Raw genomic sequence first — 23,788 nt, 5'->3', positions numbered from 1 at the left:
GTAGAGTTGATTGTTAAGAGGAAGCTTTGGAGTTTTCAGACATGTTAAGTTGAGGACACCTAGTAGAGATGTTATGTAGCCTTTTGGATCGCAGAGTCTAGAGGTAAAGGTTGCTTTTTGAGCAGAAACTGTGCATTTGGCAGTCATTGCATGGAGGTATATTTAAACCATGGGGCAAGATAAGAGCATTTGGAGAATGAGTGTAGAGAAAAAGGAGGTCGGTCCAGGCACAGAGCCCTAGGCTGCTCTGTTGTTCAGAGGTCAGGAAGAAGAGGAGAGACCCACAAAGGAGACTGAGGATGGGCAGCTAGGGAAGCGGGAAGCAAACCAGGAGAGTATGGTGTTCTGGAAACCAGAAAGAGAAAGCTTTTCTCAGAGAAGGGAGTGATAAGCTTGGCCAAATGCCGCTAAGAAGTAGAGTAGGGCGTGGACTGGGATTTGACCCTTGAATTTAGCAAGCTGTCCACAGCAGTTTGACCTAGTGTTTTGCAACCTGGATTTCTTTCTTCTTGGGCTCACTACCACTGTTTCCCCTTTGACAGATCACATTTTGTGTAATCTCTTTTACTTTTAAATGATAATGTATGAATTATATTTTAAACATAAGTACTGCTTGATAAATTTCAGTGCTGGCATGAGGGATTAGATCCAGTGAGTTTATGAATAATTGGAGCCATTAATTGCACGAAGGCACCATCATAATTTCTTCAGAGTTGTTCATTTATATCCTTATTTCTTGTTTCTGCGTGTTGAAACCCACTAATCTATTGACAAATATATAAAAAAAGAAAAGATGTTATTTATTTTATAAAAATCATTAATATCACAAGAAGATGACTTATTTTATTTCTTATGATAAGCTCCTATTGTGTGCAGTCATTGGGCTAGCCCACCTACTTTTTATTTTACAAAGATTGCCTCCTTGGATCTTGATGACAGTGCTGTGAGGTAGAGTTCATTGCTGCCATTTCAAGGCCAAGGAAACTTAGAGCATTTGGGTTTCTCAACTCAAAGTACATGCTCTGCAGTGAGCTGCCTCCGTTTCCATAATCAGCTTCTTGATAACATTGTAAAGGAGATTATGTTTCATCTTTCTAACAAGGAATATATAGTTTAAAACAAAATCTATAATTAATTAGGGGAGAATTGGTGAGTTCTATTATATTACTTCTTAGTTTTCATATGGTGACTCGATATGAGTCTTTCTTTTACTATTTATTACTCTTTACAAGCAAATTTGGGGGTATAGAAATAAAAGTGATTTTTATATATAGTTTTTAAAAAATATGATTGATTTTTATAAAGCACTTTTTCTAGGACTCAGATTCATTGCTTCAAGTCTGCAAGTGGCCGTGGCAATTATTCACATCCACAGAGTGTTGATTTAATATCGTTAAGGGAAGGGACGCGTTGTATGGAAAGCGAAGCGTTAACTTTTTTCCAGAGCCACAGCTGTTGTTACACAATATGAAGGGCATTTGCTCCAACAGCTTGCTATGTTGATTAGCTAGAGAGTGAAGTCTTCCCAAGATGTATCTTATCACTGCAAATAAATAAATACAACCAAATCCCCCACTAGACTGTGTGTAGAGTAGCTATGGGAATGCTACGTTTGATCTTTTCAATGATTTTCTGCTTAAACATGCAGTTTCAGAAGGCTGGTCTTTTCGAGTGGAGACTTGGAAGTTCAGTCTATGCAGTTCACTATCATGGGGAAATATTGACTATTCACTTGTTGGGACTCTAACCAGAAGAGTTGGAAGTGACTTCTGAGACTGATAGTCTACCTTTTTATCAAGAACAAGCAGAAAACCAGGGAGGCTGGACAAGTGACCCACTTCTGAAGAACACACAGCAAATAGCGGACAAGTCAGTGAAGACTGAAGGCTGCCGATAGGCATTTCTACCCCATTCCTTCAGATTGAGCCCTGGAAGAGGCCAAGTCAGTGAGAGATGCCCAAGAGGGGTTTAGGTCCTTGGTGAATGCTGACTTTGAACAGCAAATATCATGTTTCTTGCTCATTGGAGAAAATGTGACTCTGTTTGTGAACAAGCAAAGTGTGAATGTTTGTTCTGGAGTAAATGAGGCGTGCTTGCCCTGCCAGGGATGGCAGCTATGTCTCAGCTATCTTGTCTGTCCCCAGGGGATGGTCATTTCACACCGGCTGTGCTAGTACTCCTTGCATGTGTGGTTCACATCCCAAACTACGCAGGTCCAGATTCTAAGCTGGCTGAGTATTTTTCCAAGGCATTTGCTGGCTGGGACAGGCCACTGCTTATTGCCTGCACAACCCTCTCACCCCAGCAGCCAATGGTTACTCCCAGCTCTATACCTTTATTTTGTTGCTAGAAACTTTTTAGCTTCCTTTCTTTTGTTATTACAATTCCTTGATAAGGTCTCTTGCCCATTTCATTTTACTCACAAGAGAGGCTAGTTTCCATGAAGTACCGCTAGATTTTTTGGTACCTTTATCTCTAAGTATTTTACCCCTAAGAAAAAAATATCAAGAAAATATAAATGCCTGTAATAAAGAAAAGGGAGTAGGTGTTTTACTGCCTTTACTGCCTTTTTTTCCCCTCTTTCGCACTGAAAACACCTCCCCGCGCCTCACAAAACCAGACTGCAAACCTTTTGCCTATGGTTTGATTATTAATAGATTGAAGCTCCATGTGGACAAAACACCTATTTTAATTTAAGTTGTTCAGTGATTTTTCATATTGTTTGGAGGGAAAGTTTCATGTAACGTGGGCCAAAATGCTCCCCTGCTAAATGACCATATTCTGCAAGGACCGTCATGATGTGCCTCGTACCTTCTCTCTCTCACCACTTCCCCAGCACCAAAGCTTTCCTTCTCTGTGCCTTCACACTAGGCTACTTGCACACACCCGCCTTCTTTCTTGTTCATACTTTCTGCTGTCTGCCTTCATTTCCTGCATTACTGCTCTCCTGTTTAAGAATCTCCTCCTCCAAAGACTGGGATTGACACATACACCCTCCTATATATAAAATAGATAACTAATAAGGACCTACTGTATGGCACAGGGAACTCTACTCAGTACTCTGTAATGGCCTATATGGGAAAAGACTCTGAACAAGATTAGATATATGTGTTTGTATAACTGATTCACTTTGCTGTACACCTGAAACTAACACAACGTTATAAATCAACTGTACTCCAATAAAAATTAAAAAAAAAAAAGAGAATCAGCTCCTCCAAGAAACCTTCTGCAAATATGCCAAGACTGGGTCAACTACCCTTCCTCTATTCCCATGTGATATACCATAGAGTTCTCCCCTTGCCCTTGGTGTAGCTGACAGTCATCTGATGGTGTGTTTCTCTCCCATTAGACTGCTTGATAGCACATACTGGACTTTTTTTCATGGCGTATCACCAGTACGTACTTATCTAGCACAGCACCTGATACAAGATAGATTTTTCAATCAATGTTTGAGCATGGGTAAATGAAAGAGTGGGATTCAATTCAGTTGTTAATCACTTCTTTTGTTGGTGTTTTATGATCAAGATAGAGGGGAAATATCAAATCATCTTAGTGCTATGCAATTCTCAAACTAACTTTTCTGACAAAAAAATATAGAAACTACTTTTGAGCCACATCCCTTAGAGAAAGATTCCTGGATGTATAGTTGCAATGAAAGACCATAAAATTCCTCAGAGAAGTGTGATTTCTAAGGTGTTAGAGATTTGTGGAGGCAAATCATCTGAAAGATATGAAAATGAAGGCTCAGGAGTCCTAGAAAACTTACAATCAAGTAAGCAAGGCTTTGCTATAATTATTTTCAATTGTCTGCCAAAAGCTTTGGGTAAACAGGTTCATAGTCAATGTTTAAAAAAAGTATATGAATAAAGGGATCCTAAAAATGTTCCTTTCATGGCTCAGTATAAAAGACAGCAAGTCTTCTCAGGAATAGATCTGATTTTTTAAGAGGGAATCAGTTAATGAGGAAATTTGCCTCTCTTCTGGCATTTTTAGAGTTGGGCAGGAACATTTACAGAAGTTCCCAATGTTCTTGATTCATTTCTATGTACTGGGTATTCAGCAGCCTGGAAAGGATGGTTACATAGTCCTCGGTACTCTTACTTAGTATCCTGGTGTTAACATCTCATCACTTGATTCCTCAACTCTTCTCTTCCGAGTGCCTGTTTCTCCCTAGTAGGGATTTAAGTGATCCCTAGCCATTGTGATTATAGGCCAAGACCATCAATTCATTTCCGTTTTGAATGAGTTAGCTTCATTCTGTCCCATGGCCATTAAATATCTCGCTAACCTTAACTGTATACATTGAGATTTCAGTGGAGACTGAGTGATAAGTTATTGATTATTCACTTATTCATATTTTATTGAGCATCTATTACATGCCAGCCATAAAGATTTCCCTGGGGTTAGAAAGATGGGCAAGACTGAGTTTTTGCCCTGCAGGAATGCACAGGCAAGAAGTGGAGGTGGAAATGTAAAGACAGAAGCACAACGCAGAGTGCTGTCTGGTGACGGGCATGTGTCAAGACCCTGATGGAGTGCAGAGGCAAGGCACTGCTCCGGGCTGACTCACAGTAACTCTTTCAGTCCTCTTAAGGGCACTATAGGATGGGTATCTTTTTTTTTTTTTTTTTTTTTTGCGGTATGTGGGCCTCTCACTGTTGTGGCCTCTCCCGTTGCGGAGCACAGGCTCTGGACCCTCAGGCTCAGCGGCCATGGCTCACGGGCCCAGCCACTCCGCGGCATGTGGGATCTTCCCGGACCGGGGCACAAACCCGTGTCCCCTGCATTGGCAGACAGACTCTCAACCACTGTGCCACCAGGGAAGCCCTAGGATGGGTATCTTTATTATCACATCTTAGGGAAGGAGAGTGAGGCATGGAGAGCTAAGTAACTTACCCAAGGTCACACAGCTGGTAAGAGATATTCCAGCTCTTGAGTCTGATTCTATACTCTCCTGCCTTTTGGTGGAGATGAAGACATAACTCCACTATGTCCTTTTGGGGCGGGTCGGGGAGGATGTTTGATTGGATCTCAAAGGACAAGTTGGAAAGCTGTGTATTCTAGCTGACAGAGGCAGTATTATGAAAGCCTACAGGTGTGATAACAGCATTTCCCCACCGGAAACTTCAGTATAATTTCAGCATTTCTGGAGGATAAGGTACGAGGAGCCAGAGTGGGAGGATTTGAGCCTAGAAGCCTTAGATGGATCAGTGACAATTTATTGGAAATAAACACCACAAATATTGAGGCTAATGGTGTCTGAGACTGAGCTCAGATAGCCCTGAGTTCAAATCTTGACCTTGTCATTTACTGGCTGTTTCATTTTGGGGACTTTACTTAACCTCTCTGAGCCTCATCTGTAAAACACAAAATAGGGATTTTTGTGATGACAGAGGAGAGAATACCTGCGAAGGCTGAGCAGCACCTTCTCAATAAAATTCGCAGCTCCAGAGAGACTCAGCAGCCCAGTGGTTCTCATCCTGGCTGTACATCCCATTCTTCTAGGGGGCTTTTAAAAATATGGTCGCTTGTGCTCACCCTCAGAGATTCTCATTCTGTTGGTGCGGTTTGGAATCCTAGCTTGGGTATGATGTTAAAACCCTCCAGGGTGGCTCTGAAAGCTGAGCGGGGAGGGGAGCCATCAGTCCAGGCCCCCTCAGGCAGCAGGGGTCAGAGGAAGACCTTGGAGCTGGAGCTTTACTCTGGATGCTCACCTGGTCCCCTGTGCGAGGATCTGAGTGGCTTTGTACACAGTGCCGCCACAGGGAAGGAAGAAACATTTTCCTCTACCCCCTTAGGTTCAGTAACTGGGCCCTGCAAATTAGATGATAAAAATGGACATTGACATAGGAGAGGTTTATGATTATGTGTGCATACGGAGGCCTTCACAGAAACGTGAAGACCCAAAGAAGCAGATAGGCCTGGGAACTTACATACCTTTTAGCAAAGAACGATGAACGTGGAGATGCGACAAGACAAAGGAAGAAGAGGTTTGCGCTCGGGTGGTAAACTGTGGGAAAGTGACCAGGAAAAGTATAGGAGAGAAAGCAATGGAACATATGGCTTGTATTTGTAGCTTTGTTTAAAGACCCATGTTGGTGTTGACTTGCTGTCTTTTTCGTGGCCATAAAACGCCCCTGGAAGTCCTCATTTCTCAGAAGTTTCTCCTCCCAGTTTGATAAGGAAAACTCCTAGGAGGTTTCTTTCTGCATTCATTGATTCTCATTTGCTCCCAGCTCAAAATAATCCTTATACCAAACTGGCATATGTGAGGGTGGCCTGTTCTGGTCCCCTTCACCTCACTTCCAAGAGCCTGGGTTCCCTCCCTACTGCGACCTTGAGGGTGCCGGCCACCACTCCTACCTGCATTCTTGCAGCGCCCCTCTGCCCAGCTCCCCGGCAAGCCTCCCTTCCGGCCGCTCCCTCCCCAAGACTCTCAGGAAGAGAAACTTGAGAATGATTTCTGGGCCTTTCCCAAGGTCACAGCCAGTGTGGGTGGTGAGGGCCCTGCCCCTCCTTCCTGAGGCGCTTTCTCCCTCTCAGCTCTTCCTTCACTGCCAAGTTTACAAGAGGGAAGTCAGTAAACTCTGTCGGGTCTCTCAGTGTTCTTTTTGTCCTGAAAAATCAGTGGCCCGAGCAGAGCATGTGGCTTGGCTTGGCACGTCCCGGCCTGTGGAGCTCCTACACGGCCGCTCTGTACAGCCTGTCCTTCTGCTTTGGTGCGGGCATTGCTGTATTTTTAGACCCGCCCGATATCGCCAAGACAAGTAGTACAGGGAGATGCAGGACAGGCTTGCTGGCCTGTGTAGCAGAAGCGTCTTGCCTAAAGCTACGGCGACATATGCTGGGGGCTCTCGTTTGCTGCCGAGGATGGTGGAGGGGGTGATGTGTTTTGTTTTGGCTTCATTTAGACCGTTTTATAGCACTTCGCGCTGTGTGTGCTTGAGGATGTGTCGAAATACAGGATTAGCTTTCTGAACTAGCTTTGTGAGGTGTCTGAGGCAAGATAGCAAGTTTTGAAAAATGAATAACACTTAAGTTTATCTTTAAACTGCAAATACAATATTTACATTTTTATATACCCAACAAAATAATTTATCAAAACACTACGAATTTGGAATTGTGATCATTTGGATTGACTTTCCCCCTATGCTCTGTATGAAAGAGGGTTTGTCGCGTAAGTTGAAATGTTACAAAATCAAGACGAGATTTCTTAGTATCTCAACAGAACAAACTGTTTTGATATATAAATGAAATCCATGAAGACAGCCTTTATCTTGCTGGTTTCTTACTACCTGTAACAACAGAATCACTGAAGCTCGTTTCACCTCTCCCCCAACTGCCCGGCATTAGTCCCCACTCGGGGGCTGTGATAACTACATAACTTGTTTTCCCTGTTCTGTCTTTTTCCTGCCAGTTCATTCTCTATCCAGTTACAGGAATGATAACTCTCATACAAATGTGGCCACCAGCTCTGATCACTGACTTCAGGGGCTTCCTAGGACCAGTATGGTAAAGCGTCAGCCCTCGAGTGGCATGTAAAGCACTGGCTACCTTCCTGGGTTCCTCATTGTCGTTCCCCTCATCCACCTGGGTGGCAGCTTAGGGAAGCTGCTTTCCCTTCCCCTGTCACCTTCCTCCTACCTTCTGCCTACTGAAATCCTAGGCAAACGTCAAGACCCAGTTCAACTATACCCATACTGTAGGCCTTCTCTTACTACCATCCAGCCCTGAAACAGTGGCCTCTCTGTGCAGGAGTCATCTGGCTTCGTGATATTCTGTGCACCCCTCGGCTAGGGCACTTAGCACACAGTGTTAACTGCTTTTCCCTCACTGGACTTAACTCGTGAGGGCAAGGGTTCTGTCTTGCTCTAGCGGCTTTTGGTGCCTGGCACCTGAAGAGCTGTCAAAATATGTTTGCCAAATTAGGTGGCTTCTGGTTGTCAGCAGTGTGCCCGTTTACCAGGCAAACTTGGCAGGGCCCTGCTCAGAGGTCCCTTGTGAGACATCAGTTTGGATTATTGGATGGATGTGAATGACTTGGAATGGGACTTATTCTAAAATAAATCCACAGTTAAAACTTCAGGTTGCTTTTGCCCATCGTCTAAACTAATGAGGTTTCTGTACGTTTTTATTACATTTTTAGTGGAAAAGAAATACTGTAGGGTTTTATTTTTTTAACCCCTTACATGGAATTTGGAACAGGTACCACTTCTGCCATTGGCTTCCTGTCTGTGGTAATCTGCACAAGCATACACACACACACACGCACAGTTACATATACATGCACACATGCACAGACATGCACACATATTGATGTGTATAATTAAAAGTCCACTTTATTTCATGGTCTTCACTGTCCTGTCGTTTGGGGTGATTCGTATGTTTCCTACCTGAAGGATTCTTAAGATGTCTCCCTACACTTCCTAGGTGTGTCACTTGGAATTAGGCCTTTTGGGTACTTTCTGGGACATGAGATCGTTTAGTATTTGTTTGAATCTGAAATTTGAATTTGCAGTACAGTTAAGACTATGTTATGCAATTTTTTTATGAATGAACTGAGACATCATGAACATAGTTTTGCATTCATATACACTCTTAGTTAACCAACTAGACAGCCTCTAATGATTTGATGTCTCTTTTCTCGAATAAAAACAACAGGATAACACTGTACAGGTAAAAGTTTAATTGATTTAGGAAAATAAACCGAGTACTTCAGGAGAACCATTTCTATAACGTGTGTTGTGAGACTAGTTATTCGTCACCTTCCTCATTACGACACCCGACCGAGGATCACTGTGTTAGGTCAGTTCACCAGTTTACTTAGAATTGACAGAACTTCATTTCTTTGAAAACAGTAGTTAATTTTGGCCTTTCACAGATTCAGATGAAGCTTTCTTTAATTAATCCAAATTGTGATGATATAGATTACATGTAAATCTATTTACACTGTAAACCTTGCTTCATGTTCTAAGGAATTAATAGAAATTCAATATTGTTTAATTTGAGCTTTAAATTGTATTAAATGGTCGAACTGGATTTTTAGAGATGTTTTCACTTGGTGCAGGCCAAAGCTTTCAAATACAAAGCTTTGCAGTTTTTATGGGCTCATATTAAGAACAAGGAAACAAATTAAGTATTCTCAGAGATACATTCAAGATCTAGGAGTCTCAAACAGTATAAACCACTAATCAAACAAGAACATCCTTTAAACCAAACAAGAACATCCTTTAAAATTTTTAAAGTGTCTATATACTAGAACTGAAAGCTTGTCCCCATCCTAGATCCATGAGATAAATAGATATCTTTTAAGTGTCAAGCACATTGTTGACAAGAGTATTTTATTGCAAGGCATGTAAAAATAATAGTAATAGCAAATACATTTGATTCCTTACTGCATGGGGCTACTTTTCATATATGTTCTCGATCCCTCCTATAAACTTATTTGAAGGATACTGTGCTTTATGTTAGAAAACTGTGGTCTCTCAGAGTCACCCAGTTAGTAATATCTCAAAACATTCATTTTATTTTGAAAATTCTCTGATTGCCTCAGTTTTACTTCAGACAGTGAAAGAACTACCCAGTTCCAGGAGCTGATTCTTCGTTACAACTGAACATTTCAATTCTGGAATCAAAGTGTGCCACATATGCAAACTAGGTAATATAATTAGCTAAGAAACAGGAAATTCCAAGAAATTTTGAAATAGGCTTAAAGTTGCGCACTTTGGAATGTTGAAGCACAGGCAGAAAATAAAGCCTGTGGTGACTGCAGGAAGGAATTTTACTCGGAAGCTATGTCTGTATGGTCACAACTCTCCAGGCAGCCAGGTGCCCCCTCCTTTAAGTACAGATCTGTTGCTCCTGCCTTTCACCGGGGACTCAGAATCAAAAGTCAGGCTGCTCTGCTAGGGCAGACCAAGGGCAGGAAGCAGCAGGTCTCAGGAACAGCAGTTCTGGGGAGCACTTATCCCCCATTTCCATCTGGCTCTCTTTCTCTCTCACCCTCACCCGGTGTTTTCTCTTTCTGGCAGTCCCCCCGCTTCTCTCTGTGGAGAGGCTCCTCTGCTTTTTCTGCCCTCTCTATGGCCTGAGTCGTAATTCCTGTCCTCTTGCTTGGGTATGGCCGTGGCTCACCACAGCTCTTCTGGATCAGCTACCAGTGCTTCCTTGTAGCTTCAACTCTGCTGTGAATCCTCTCCCTTTTGCAGTGTTCCCATTCTCAAGGGGTCACACTTATTAGCTCAGCTCATCTCTGCATGGGTCAGAGGCCACCATGTTTTGGTCTTTGCGTCAGGTATCTGACCCCGTTTGTTTGTATTTGGGGTAATTAAGAGTAGAGTCATGTGGTATGAAACGTGGCCAGTGCCTTCTTAGTGGGCAGGGAAACTTCCCATGGAAGATAGTGTGAAAGCTCTGTGGAACTGTGTGTATTGGCCAACACAACCTGTACTGTAATCTAAAGGGATTTCCTAATGTCAGTGATACATAAAAAACACTGTGCAAGGCTCTCTGGGGGACGTAATCCACTTTCCTATTACTGACCATAATAACCTCTGCTGTGTCATGTTAATGAAATTTTAACATGCAATAAAAGCAACCACAAAATAAGTGCCATTCATTGGTCTCTTGTGATATGCCACACACTTCAAATACATTGTTAGTAATTCTTCCAAGAACTCTAAAGGATGGACACAAACATTCTTATTTTACAGAAGTGAAGGTTCGGAAAGCATTCCTATTTTACAGGTTCATAAGTTTAAGTAAGTGGTCCAAGGTTACATTGCAGGTAAGAGTGCACACTCAGGTCACTCTGATTCTGAAACCTACACTTCTTTGCTGTATTATGCCGTATATATATTACTTTAACAGTCAAATATATTTGAAAGAAATTAAGATGAGAAAAATAATCTATATTTACACAGATATCCACCTTTTCTGTTTCTCTTCCTTCACTTCTGAAATTTCAAAGAAACCCTGGTGTCATTTCCCTTCAGCCTAAAGAAATTTCTTTAGGATTTCTTTGTAGAGCAGGTCTACTGATGACAAAGTCTATATTTTCCTCCTTGAGAAATGGCTTTCTTTTCCCTTCATCCCTCAAAGATATTTTCACTGGAGGCAGAATTTTAGGTTGACAGGTCTTTTTCTGGGGCACTTTTAAGATACTGTTTAACTGTCTTCTGGCCTCAGTCGTTTCTTTTTCTGTTTGTTTCTTTGCCGTGACTTTTACTGTTGTGTACTTACTCAGGGTCCCCAACCTGAAAGTGGAAGCTGTCAGACCTCCTCTGCCCTCTACTCACACAGGGCTGCTCTGTCCCCAGCATGCCCTCAGTCCTCGAGCAGCCCCTCTGATCGAAGGTACACCCTGTGATCATGAAAGGGGACCACCCAAGTCAGCAACCCTTTTCCTCTACTTTGCGGTGATTGTGACAACGTGCCCACAGCTCACAATGTCCACTCCGACTTGGGCAGTGGCCTCAGTCACTTCTGATGAGAGACTTGCCATCGGTGGAATTACTGTTCCCGTCCATCTAATGGGTCATCTCCACCCCCGTACCCCCAGCTGCTTTCAAGACTTTGCCTGTGGTTTTCAGTAATTTTCTTATTACGTGTCTAGGCTGATTTCTTTGAGTGTGCCCTCTTTGGAGGTTGCTGAGTCTCTTGTATCTGTAAATTTGTCTTTCACCCAGTTTAAGAAGTTTGAAGGCATTATTTCTATAAATGTTCTCTCTGCACCAATATCTTTTCCCTCTGCTTTAGGGACTCCGGTGACACAAATGTGAGATCTTCTGATATTGTCCCACGAGCACCTGAGATTCTAGTCATTTTTCTTTTCAGTCTCTTTTCCTTCTGTGGTTCGGACTAGATAATTCTTACTGTTCTCTCTTCAAGTTTTGGCTCTTTCCTCTCTCCTCCCTGTTCTGCTAGTGAGCCCATCTAAGGGAGTTTTTATTTCACATATTGTATTTTTCAACTCTAAAAGTTCAGCCTAGTTCTCTTTTTTATAGATACTACTTCGATTTTGAGAATTTCTATCTTTCTATTCATTTCAGGAGTGTTCACCTTAGTTCATAGAAGCTGGTTCTAAAAGCTACTTCAAAGTCTGTCTGATAACTCACATGTCTGGATCGTGTTTGTGTTGGCATCTACTGATCGCTTGGTCCTTTGAGAATTGGTCAGATTTTCATGGTTGTTGGTATATCAAGAAATTTTGGATTGTATCCTGGACATTTTGAATATTTTGTTGTCAGTCTCCGCATATTGTTAAAATCCTCTGGAGAATACTGATTTGTTGTTTGAATAGGCAACTGGCTGGCATGGTTCTGTCCTTTTCCTCTGTGATAGTAGCTGCGTTGTCAATTCGGTTCTCTATGCTATTTGGGTCTGCCTGGGGCATCACCGCTCCGGGCTTGCTCTGGTACTTGGGTGGTTTTTATACTGTAATTCAGTTCTCAGAGCCTTTGCTATACATCTCTGGGTGTTTTCTGCATGTGTGCAACGTGGGGAGTGAGCCCAATACTTGTACAGATTCAAACACAGAACTGGAGATTCTTTTGTCCAGCCCTCTCTCATCTGTGGGATTTTCTGCCGTGTACACCCTCTGGCTTCCACGGCCCCTTTTTCCCAGTTTCTCTGGGTAGAAAGATGGGGTTCCTTCAGAGTTTTGGTCTCCTGTGCTGTGGCAGAGTTCCCTGCAGCGGCACCAGTGCAGACCAGCAAGAGAAAAGGTGATTCCCCCACTCTTTGCGCAATTGGGTTTCTTTTTCTGATTCTTCTGTCCTGAGAATTGGATCATCTTTGGGATGTTAAACGTCCACTCCCCCATGGGGGTGGCAGTGCAGATCTATGTTTGAAGCTGGCTGTGAAGCAGGGCGAGGAGAATAAAACCATGAGGTCTCCCCATACTCTGGCTTGCAGAGCCCCTCTCCTGCTTCTCTAGCCAGCATGATGGCCTTCACTAGGGATATTGTGCTCTTTGAACCTTTTTACACAGTTCCCAATTTGGCTTGCCTTGAGGCCAAATCCTGGATGAAAAAAATAGAAAAAACCCAGAAAACCCCTTGCAGCTGAGTTGATCTTTCATTAAGGTTTTACTTCCCTCCTTAATCCACTTGCTGTTGTTTACTTTCCAAACTCCTGTTGTTTGCCATTTTGTCTAGTCTTAGTTGTGATTGGAGGGTGATCAGAGGGTGATTGGAGAGGTGATAGAAGGGCTACGTTTCCCCGGACCACCTCTTACGAATGTTTATACCCTAGCACTTGCCACAGAACGACCGCGTGATAGTGCACTGAATGAAGTGAATGAAAGTGTAAAATGTGAGGCTCACCAATTATCTAGCAAACTCTGGTAGGACAGGGATGGCCGACATTTGGCTCAAAGCCTTTCACTCTCACTTCCCACACTGAGAGCTGATCAGTACTTTTCTGCCCTGTGCCTTGAGCAGCCTGAATACAGCCACAGAATACTTCCTCACCAGCAAGCCTGGCAGCCACTGCCAGATGGATGGCATTGGCCTGTGAGGTGGAAGCCTGCCTTTTGTTTCTGTCTTCAAAACCGAGTTATTCACGCGGAAATGTAAGCCTTCTTTTCTCATTTAACTGCGGTGGTTCCTCTCCTCGATTTTCCATCCTCCCATTCTCTTTTCTCTCAAAGATTCCAGTTGATTGATATATTTTTTCCTCTGCCAGGTGGCTTGTTGAGAAAAATCATTCTTTGTTTTTTTATAAAGTTTCTGTATTTTTGTAAAAAATTGTAATTTCATGAATGTGTTTCAGTGAGCTTTCCCTCATTTACATACGTAGGAATTTATTTTTGTGTTTTAGCCTTTGGGAAATGATGAATTTGTTTAAGAGATCGGTAATTATCCCACTCAAAGATGAACATTAGAATTCTTCTTTATTTGATCACTGTATGTCACCAAATCCACAATTTATCACCAGCTGCATCCATTAATTCAGACTTACTGGCCCTTGACTAAGAGACCACTATAGCTTCTCATTTTAAATCTTTATAGGAACAAATATTAATAGAAAATAGTAAGCCTTAAATATATCTGATCTTAAATCTCAGTCTGTACAAACCCTTTTTTTTTTTTTTTCCACTTTGCTTGTCGTTTTTATTACCTTAAGACTATTTTCCAGTAGAGTCACAATCTAAATAGAAGTGTACTTTTTTGTTAGGAGATTGGGGGGACCATTACCAGCTTCTAAGGGATCACTGTGGTATAAGCTCTATCTTGGCAGGAATTAAGAGGCAGCATTCGTGAATGTGAATGCCTTTTTATGTCCTTGTCCTTTTGGTGTGAACACCTATGTGTGACCTATCTGGGAACTTTCTCAAGAGGAGTCTTTATAGAACGTTAGGTGTTCCCACTTCTAACATGGATAATCTGGTTAGAAAAATGAGCTCCCAGAGTATATAAGCACATATGTGGTGTAAATACCAAGCGCTTGTTGATAGAAGTTCGGCATCATTGAGTCCAAAGTCGTCTGGTGATTCCTTTTAAAGAGAACTCAGGACCACAGCCTGGGATTCCGTCCAGCAGTGCTGGGGCTGAAATTAGAAAACTGAAGAGAGAAACTTACTGTGTGACAGTCTGCTGCGTTCACAATCTAAGTGTGCCTTTCTCTTGTCCTTTTCTCCTGGGGTCTGCAGTTTACCGTGGCTTCTGGGCGGTCCTGATGCTTCTTGGGGTAGTTTCTGTGGTGACTGCGAGCTTTTTGATCATCTGTGCAGCCCCCTTCGCCAGCCATCTTCTCTATAAAGCCGGGGGAGGCTCCTACATCGCCGCAGGTACGTCCATTGTGAAGGGTATGATTTCCAGCTGTGGTTTTTCCCCATATCTTCATATTTTCCACTTCTAGTTTCAGGGGTGAGGCTTCTAGTAGTAAAAATATGTTAATATTCATGTACAATATTTCCTGAGTGCTACCTAAATGTCACACACTTTTCCAGGGACTTCCCGTTTTCCATTTGCTCATTGTATCCACATTATATGAATGAAGACAGTAGACAGGAAAGCTCTGCTGTAAGAGCCATTTAATCTCTCTTATCCTGTTAATTTTCTACCTGTAAAAGGGGGTTATAACACGTCTCTCTGTAACATCCGGGCGTAGGTGAAGCTTTTTGTGTGCTCTTAAGAAGATAGCCCCATTATGATATTACAAACCCTCATGATTTGTTTACTGTAGGTAAAAAGCATCTTTTTCTATATCATCATCATTCCATTTTAATTGTGGTTCATGTGCATTATCTAAATACCTTCTCTTCTTTGTAAAACCTGTATCTTTTTTAGTCAGCTTTCTAACTAGTCTAATTCCTGCTAAAAGGATCATAGTACAAATAGAAAAATAATTGAATAGGTGAGTCTTGTGAATTTTAAGACTTTTAAATTTAATTAGGAAATAAAAACCAGAGCACTAACCTGAAAACACAAGCAAAGGATTTTTGTAACATAAACGTTCTGGGAATTTAGACAAACTACACTACGGCTAAGACCAGACGGTACCTGAGTTGGGTCCATTGCAGCGCCCCATAAAAGGGGCCAGTTGTCTCACCTGAGTTGGGTCCATTGCGGCGCCCCATAAAAGGGTCCAGTTGTCTCACCTGGGATTGTAGTGGCCGTGAAGCAAAGGGACAGAGTGGGGAGCTCTACTGCCTTTCTAATCACTGCAAAGATGGCTCATGCTGTTGCCCGAAGTCATGTAACCAATGATCAATTAACAAATAGTTCCTTTACACACTATTTTTCCATAATATTGTGCTTAATTCTTTTGCAGAGGGAATAAAAAGAATAATCAGATAGATCCTCTGCTCAGAGAGCTTCAAAAACCACAAAACAGGGCTTCCCTGGTGGCGCAGTGGTGGGGAGTCCGCCTGCCGATGCAGGGGACGCGGGTTCGTGCCCCGGTCCGGGAAGATCCCACATGCCGCGGAGCGGCTGGGCCCGTGAGCCATGGCCGCTGAGCCTGCGCGTCCGGAGCCTGTGCTCCTCAACGGGAGAGGCCACAGCAGTGAGAGGCCCGCGTACAGCAAAAAAAAAAAAAAAAAAACCCCGCAAAACAATAACAAAACCCAAAACCCACTGTGGGGACCAGGGCCCTCTATTTAACTTATTGGGTCTTTATTTTTGTCTTTTATTTAAAACTCTTTTCTTCACTGAGTTTTCAAGGACCCAGATTTAGCCATTTGAGCTCATAATTAAAGAAATAACTTTAACAATTGAGATATAATTCACATACTACAAAATTTACCATTTTAAAGTATATAATGCAGTGTTTTTTGATATATTCCCAGAGTTGGGCAAAGATTACCACTGTCTGATTCCAGAATATTTTTATCACGCCACAAAGAAACCTCATCCTCTGCCCCTCCGCCCCTCCCAGTGCTGAGAACCACAGATCTGCTTTCTGTCTCTGTGGGTTTTCAGTGCTGGACATTTCATGTATATGGAATCACACAATACATGGCCTTTTGTGTCTGGCTTCTGTCACTTAGATCTCGTAATTGATAATCTCTCTTCTTTACTTCATAATTCCATAAGACCAAACCCTTTATATGCCTTAAAACTGAGCATCTTCTCCACCAAATATTTCTTCTCCCCCAAATCACATTCTACACTCGGTTTATCCAAAGGTCTAGTTAAGGTGTATATTTTTGAATGGTCTTCCCAGAAACAATAGCACTCTACTAAAATGTGTAAATATTTGTTTCTTCTTCTTCTTTGCTTTTTATAATCTTTTAAAATCTTTGTCAATAAAGGGAATATGTACTAGCAGTAATTTAGTACTAATATTATGGGCAACATAATTGTTTTAAACTCAGAAATGCTCTGATCCTGAGTTTGGTCTTATTAGAGAATTGTGTGTTTCTGTATGTGTGTGTGTGTGTATGTGTGTGCGTAGTGCTTTTGAAAAAAATTGTTGGTCATTTTTTCCATTTTATACTTTTTTTGAGAAAATAGTATATCTAAAGAATTATTTTGGCTGAGGACTCTGAAGGGAGATAAAGCATCTGATTTGCACCCATGTGCCTCTGACCACTGGATTCACTTTCTCCAGTGAACTTTGGCTGCAGTGGGTGTGGGTCTGAAGTCCTCTTGGCTCAGGTCTTTATGCAGAAACGCCTTGGGAGGGGTCCACCGTGTTCTGGGAGCCCATCCTGAAAGCCACTCAAATAGATGATTACGAGGATACTTCTGTTTAAATCTGACTTTTAATTTCCTTCATGGCACTATTCTTTATTGTTTTTATAGGACTGTTTATTTCCCAAGAACAGAGAGATATTCTGTTGGATGAGATTAAAAAATTACTGTTTATTTTTTATCAGTTTGGGCAGTAAAAATGGTGTTCTCAGGAATAACTAAAATTTACTGTCAGGTAGCAATTTCTACCATGAGACACATCTTTTAAAGCAGTTATGGGGCAAATAAATCATCCTCAGATCTGAGTGTTATTGACAGAAGAATTTTCAAAACCTTCCAATTGTCTATTATTAACATCCCCAGATTTGTTAATAGGCAACTAATCCTTTCAGATGTGGAGATGGAAACTTACATACTATTCTGTATGGACACTAGGAAAATATGTGCTAAACACTAGGTTTTTGGGGCAGGCAGCCAAGATTTTTCTGTACTACGTTTAACATGGAACTGTGCGTGTAGTCTTTCACTGAGTTAAACTGGATTGAATTTGTCATGCTTTCTTTGGTTAGATGTTATGTTTTCAAAGCGAAGAGCTCTCTTTCCATGGAACTAGTATTCCAAAATCTCTCCCTTTTAGGGCTTGCCTTGTCATTCCCTGCCTTATGGTCTTCCTTTGCCAGCACTCTGTGCTCAGCCGGGCAGTTGGGAACAGGTGCAGCCTGGGCCCACAGTTTCTGTGACTACTTTATCAGTGCCACAAACAAGACTGGACACTCTCTCTTTATTTGGACAGATGGCCTTAAGAGAGGGCAGAACCAAATTCCAAGTGGTCATTGCTGGGTGTGTGCACACAGAAAGACTCTTTGGCATCAGCAAGAAGACTATTTGGGGGCATTCCACACATGGCCGCGGCATGCTGATGTCACAGCTGTCCGTGTGAGCAAGGGGTGGGGTCTGTGTTTTTCGTCTTGCTTTGTCAATGGCTCAGAGATCTGGAAGCCATATGTTGCCACTCCCTGCACTTGGGCAGATGCCTCCTCAGCTTGGGCCATGTGTCCCCCACGGGAGGTCAGTTCTGGACCAAGCACATGGTAATTGTCAGGACGTTATGACACCCGAGTGTGTTTCAGTGAGTCTCATCCACACCTCCCAATGCCTAAACAGATGCTGAATTTTCTTTCAGTGTGGACTCCAGGGGTACTCAGATACAAAGGGCCGACTCGTGTTTTCTCCTAACCCTGTGATATTGGATGTGTTAGGAAAGATGCAAGGAGGCGTGACATTACAAAACATTTGAATTATGTGGAGAAAATTACTGTACAGCTGAATATTCCTAATGCCTGGGCAAAGCGACATCAATACAGGAATTGCTACACAGGAGTAAGATCCCTAAGTATACTAGTAAGAATGAGGATGGGGTCTGGATGTTCTGGGACACTGATATTGGGTGAAAAGACATAAAAAAGCTAGACATTAGTATTTTACCAGCATATCAGGGTAGAAAGATTCTTCTTCCATAATTGAAATCCCCTTTACCTGAATGACAACCTGGGGTTACATTTTTCTGCTGGATGTAGAGCTAGACAGAGTCTCACCTGAGTAGAGGGGCCTGGAAAGCTTCTGAATCTTGGCTAAATTCCTTGTTAGAGTCTCACGTTGGTGAGACTACACAGACGTCTTGTAAGTCGGAGGAACATAGAAACCCACACTCCAGGCCCAGGGTGTGTTAGCCGAAGGAAAGGACACCTTTGCTGTGTAATTAGTCCTTTGGAAGGTTGATGGAGGTAAAGTTGTGGCCTGACTCCTGCCCCATTCTGTGACCACAGGGTATGTTTCTTGCCCAGACAGCTGTTTCACCAGCTGTCTTCCCAACCAAGCTGCTGTTGGTCACCAGGAATGTGAGCGGTGTGAACTGGGGTGAGTTGTATAAACTCTCTGCCAGGTGGGACAAACAGCCTGAGCACGTCCTTATGGGGCTCAAACCTGCTCCCTTCTGGTCTGGAGGACAGTGCTTTCTAAGAGTGTAGGGATATGAACCCCCTTAAAAACACACTATAGGGAAGGTAAGTGGATATGAAGGGGGTATAACATTCTTACATGTAGAGGGCAAAACTGACTCAGAAGTAAACTGGATTTGCGGTTTGTTTTTTTGTTTCTTTAAGAAAGATCCGTGGAGTTTGTATAGCTCATGGTAAACACGACTCATGTCTACCTGAGATAGGATAGATGCTATGGATGCATAATACAAGAGACTTTTTTGCCTTCATCCTAGAAAAAATAGCTCACAAAAGCCAAGGGACTTGTTTCAGACGCTCATTTTCCTTCGGCTGAGACTGAACACGTGGCTCACAGGAGGCACTGGGGGTCGTGTCTTGCTCCTCACGTCTCCCTCCAGACAAAGCAGAACACGGCGGCAGTCAGGGCAGGAGAAGAGTATGTGGAGGAAACAGCCCCAAAGCAGGAAGGGATTAGGGGAGAGCTGCTGACAGCCTAGAGGCAGGCATTCTAAACTTACGGGAAGCACACTCACCTCCCCGCTTACACCTGCTGTCCCCATGTCTGTATGCTGAACAGCCAGCCTGTAAACAGCCGCTGATCCCCGAGAGGCAAAGGGGGCCTCCTGTGTGAGGGGAACGGGCCAGGAGGGCCAGTGAGTGCTCGCCAGCTTTGCTAAAGCTTCCGTCTTTCTTAGCATGCAAGAAGTAGGCTCTCAGGGGAAAATCAAAAGCATCACTTCCCAGTGCGGAACTGAGTATTTCACCAAAGTCCAGGACTTCAGCATTTTATTCAGAGCTCTGGTTTGTTGGAGGTGGGTGGGGGAAAGAAATAGTGATTAATAAAAACTATGTATTACTGATATCAGCCAGATGTACTTTTGTCGTAGAATTAGTGTCTCTGATTTTCGTGAACTGCAGAAGGGCTGCTCGGATTTTCCTTTTGCTCAGGCCAAAGGTTTGGGTATACAGATCTGCTTTCTAAGTAGGAACAGAAGACCCAGTCACTCTTATGTTTCTAAAACTACCTGCTTTGTACACTTGCTTTCTGCCTTCAGTTGTCATATTTGGGACTTTATTTGGATAGTATCAGTATCCAACAAAAATTATTGTGTTGGATACTGATACTATTATCATGTGGAATTTTAATGTCCTTGATCTGATATTTTTTATAGATGTCAAGTGCTAGAACAAGTCAACCTTGGTTAATATTAAATAGGAAAGCCCTTAGAAGAGCTTTTATTTACAAAAATACTTTAAAGCCTTATTTTCTTTCTCAGATAGTTCTTTGAGCATTTATTTCTCTCCATGTTGCTTATTGGTTGAAATATATGTAACAGGCTGTTAGAATCAGACTTGTCCAGACTTGGTTTTGAATAGGAACCAACATGGTAAACACAGGTACACCTTGGAGATACGGTGCGTTTGCTTCCAGACCCACTGTGCTGTAATTGATTAGCGTGCCATAGCGTTATGTCTAAAAAATGTACGGACCTTAATTAAAAAAGACTTCATCGTTAAACGGTGCTAACCATCATCTGAGTCTTAGCAAGTTGTAATCTTTTTGTAATAGTAACATCAAAGATTACTGATTCCAGATCACCCTAACAAATATAATAATGAAAAAGGTTGAAATAGTGTGAGGATTACCAAAGTGTGACACAGAGACATGAAATGAACAAATGCTGTTGGAAAATGGCACCAACAGACTTGCTTGAAAGCAGGGTTGCCACAAACCTTCAATTTATTAAAAAGTGCAGCATCTGAGAAGCGCAATAAAGCAAAATGCGATAAAACACGGTCTGCCTGTATGTGGCACTAAAGTGAGGAAACAGGTTCCCAGAGGAAGAATTCAAAAGGGACACGTCACACCCAGTCCAGTGAGTTTCCAGTGTCTCAACCAGATGAAGGCTGTGGGAAGGAGGGGGAGTGCGAGGGGAGAGAGGAGAGCCAGAGCTGGCTCGTTCCTGTGAGTCCCCACCCTAGCCTGAGCTTGTTGCACCGTCCTTGCTGGAGACAGTCTGGTTCCTGGTTGACTCCTACCCAGATGAGTCGAGGTGTGAGAGGCTCGCTCAGTAATAGCTTTGGTGGAACTTTTCTGAAGACTTGACTAAATGCTCCCCACCCCCTTTAAAAATGTATCTGAGCTGTTTTTCTTTTCTTTTTTAAAAATATTTATTTATTTATTTTTGGCTGCGTTGGGTCTTCGTTGCTGCGCACGGGCTTTCTCTAGTTGCGGCGAGCGGGGGCTACTCTTCGTTGCAGTGCACGGGCTTCACATTGCAGTGGCTTCTCTTGTTGCGGAGCACAGGCTCTAGGCACTCGGGCTTCAGTAGTTGTGGCACGTGGGCTCAGCAGTTGTGGCTCGTGGGCTCTAGAGCACAGGCTCAGTAGTTGTGGTGCACGGGCTCAGTTGCTCTGCGGCACATGGGATCTTCCCGGACCAGGGCTTGAACCCGTGTCCCCCGCATTGGCAGGCGGATTCTTAACCACTGCGCCACCAGGGAAGCCCGGAGCTGTTTTTCTGAGAGCTAGAGCAACAGGCCTGGCAAATGAATGCTTTCACTCACATGCCATATTACTACGGGGTATAATTAATCTCCACCCTGAAAGGGAGTCTTCAGATGTGTTAGGTGACCAGACTTTCTGGCCTATAAATAGGATCTCTGGTTTGGAATTAATTTGCCATGGTGGAAGGGCAGAATGAGCTTCCATCTGCTTCATTCTCCTTTTCCAAAGTACGTGTATCATTAACATCTACTATTTACCCAGTACTGTTAAGGCATTTAGTTTGTTTGCAAATATTCTGTTTCATTCCTCACCCTTCCCCCAAACTGTCACTTTGCTCTTTGGTTTCTTTACTAGATTATGTTATGCATTTTCTGAGGCCTTTTTTTTCTCTATACTTTCTCGTGTAGAAGAGAAGCACACGGAGTACAGATTCATCTGAATGATCAGATCAACATAGGCTGGGTTTGTCCTAGGAAGAATTTTTGCTCCCTGTAACGCAGGGGCTGTCGAGGAGGGGCGGGAGGTTTGCTTGACTGGGCAGTGGAAAAAGAAAACGTCCTTAATATGAATAAGCCCCAGTTTGGGTTCACCTGATGTTCTTTCCAGAATGTGCCCTAGTGGGGCTGTGAGGTGGCGTGTGCCACCTGGTGGAGAATTCCAGCGAGACACTGGCAGACACATTTGAAGCGACCTTTCCTTCAGAACGGGAAGGCCCCATGGCAAGTTTATTCTCTTGCCTCTTGGCCAGCCCTGAAATAGCCTAGTCACATGAGAAGCTCTGACGCTTTAGAAGATTTCAGAGAACAACATTTCTAGCCGTAGCAAGAGCTCATGCCAAAGCGTAACAGTAAAAGTAGCCAGTGCTCGTTATGCGCCAGCCCTGTTCCACGCATCTTGCTGAGTACTTCACCTCTGTTAATTCCTCGTGACTGCTCTCTGCGGTGGGCACTTGAATTATCTCTGTTTTACCAATGAAGAAACGGAGACACAGAGAAGTAAAAAACTTGCTCAGTGGTACTCAGCTGGTAAACTTTAAAGTTTTCTGGACAGTAAGCCTAGAAGCAGGGCAGACAGATTCCACACCTGTGGTCTTCAACCACTAAGTACTTCCTGAAACTCAGTTACCATCAGTAGACACTTCCTTGGCATTAAATGAAACTGCTTTTCAGATTAAGCCCCTAACTATTTGTAGGGATGGATATAACCTCGTGATCATTCTCTGTCAATAATTGTTTCTCAAGAGAGTGCAGAGTATTGAATATATAGGATGTTTAATGCCTAAAATTATTATACCAATCTAAGAAAGTAATAAATACTTGAAAAATCTGATAGATGATAGATATTACGTAGGTTTGGTTGACTAAATAAAACATGAGGCCAGAAAATGAAAGGGAAGAGGCAACTCATGTATTTGGGAAGTAGTATGAGGAGGTGAGGGCAGCAATGAATATTTGGAAATCAGATAGATGTAATGAAAATGTATAGTCGTGAAGTTATAACTGTTTAAGTTATTCAGGCCATCTCAGAAAATTGGGGAAAAATCAGTGGAAAGTGAGTCAGAAAATGAAGAGTGGAGATAAGCAAAGAATGTTGACGGTTGACCATTGTGCATTCGTAGTTTTACAGTTTCTGAAATATGATATGTAAAAGCGAGCATAATTGAGTTATAAGAGAAGGCAATGTGTATTAATTTAAAGAAGAACAAGCTGTTACATAAATACAATTTAAATTATTTTTAAGAACTTCTAGTTTATTTTATCAGAAAAGCTAATTTTTTAATGAATGAAATATGTACTATATGCAAGACTGCTTTGGAAGTATATTACAATATAATAACAAGTATTACTCTTTAGAAAATGTAGAATTGGTAAATTTTCCTTTCCCCATTATATAATGATTAGAAAAAAAAAACAGGTATACATTTAGGCTTTGGATGGACCTGTGAGAGTAGATTCAGCCTGCACTAATGCTCGTGTTTCCTCCTCTGGAATGACACATAGGGCCTCTTAGAAGTTGAGAAACGCCTCAAACACTGCAATTTTTAAGATTCCTAACATATTAAAAGTTAACACATGTCAAGATTCATTTTCATATATTGTGGAATTTTTTAAGTGTTTACATTTGATAAGTCAACGCTCCATG

The 23,788-nt window shown here is 42.5% G+C and overlaps 1 protein-coding gene across 5 annotated transcripts in view; it reads left to right on the top strand.

Moving 5' to 3' along the window:
* TMEM182 (transmembrane protein 182) overlaps positions 1-23,788 on the top strand; it is a 79,863-nt gene that overhangs the window by 39,370 nt on the left and 16,705 nt on the right. For 4 of the 5 annotated variants that reach the window (XM_089922563.1, XM_089922565.1, XM_022599177.3 and 1 more), the window contains one exon: positions 14,654-14,791. The exons of the other annotated variant lie outside the window; for it this stretch is intronic. In XM_089922563.1, the coding sequence (XP_089778689.1) occupies positions 14,654-14,791 (138 nt within the window). The remainder of the gene's footprint in view (positions 1-14,653; positions 14,792-23,788) is intronic. 5 annotated transcript variants of the gene reach the window in all.

Source organism: Delphinapterus leucas, chromosome 13 (assembly GCF_059928025.1).
Source record: "Delphinapterus leucas isolate spDelLeu-1000000601 "Yukka" chromosome 13, BTC_Dleu_Yukka2, whole genome shotgun sequence".
In the NCBI taxonomy this organism is placed as follows: domain Eukaryota; kingdom Metazoa; phylum Chordata; class Mammalia; order Artiodactyla; family Monodontidae; genus Delphinapterus; species Delphinapterus leucas.
This window is presented reverse-complemented; position numbering and strand designations above follow the sequence as displayed.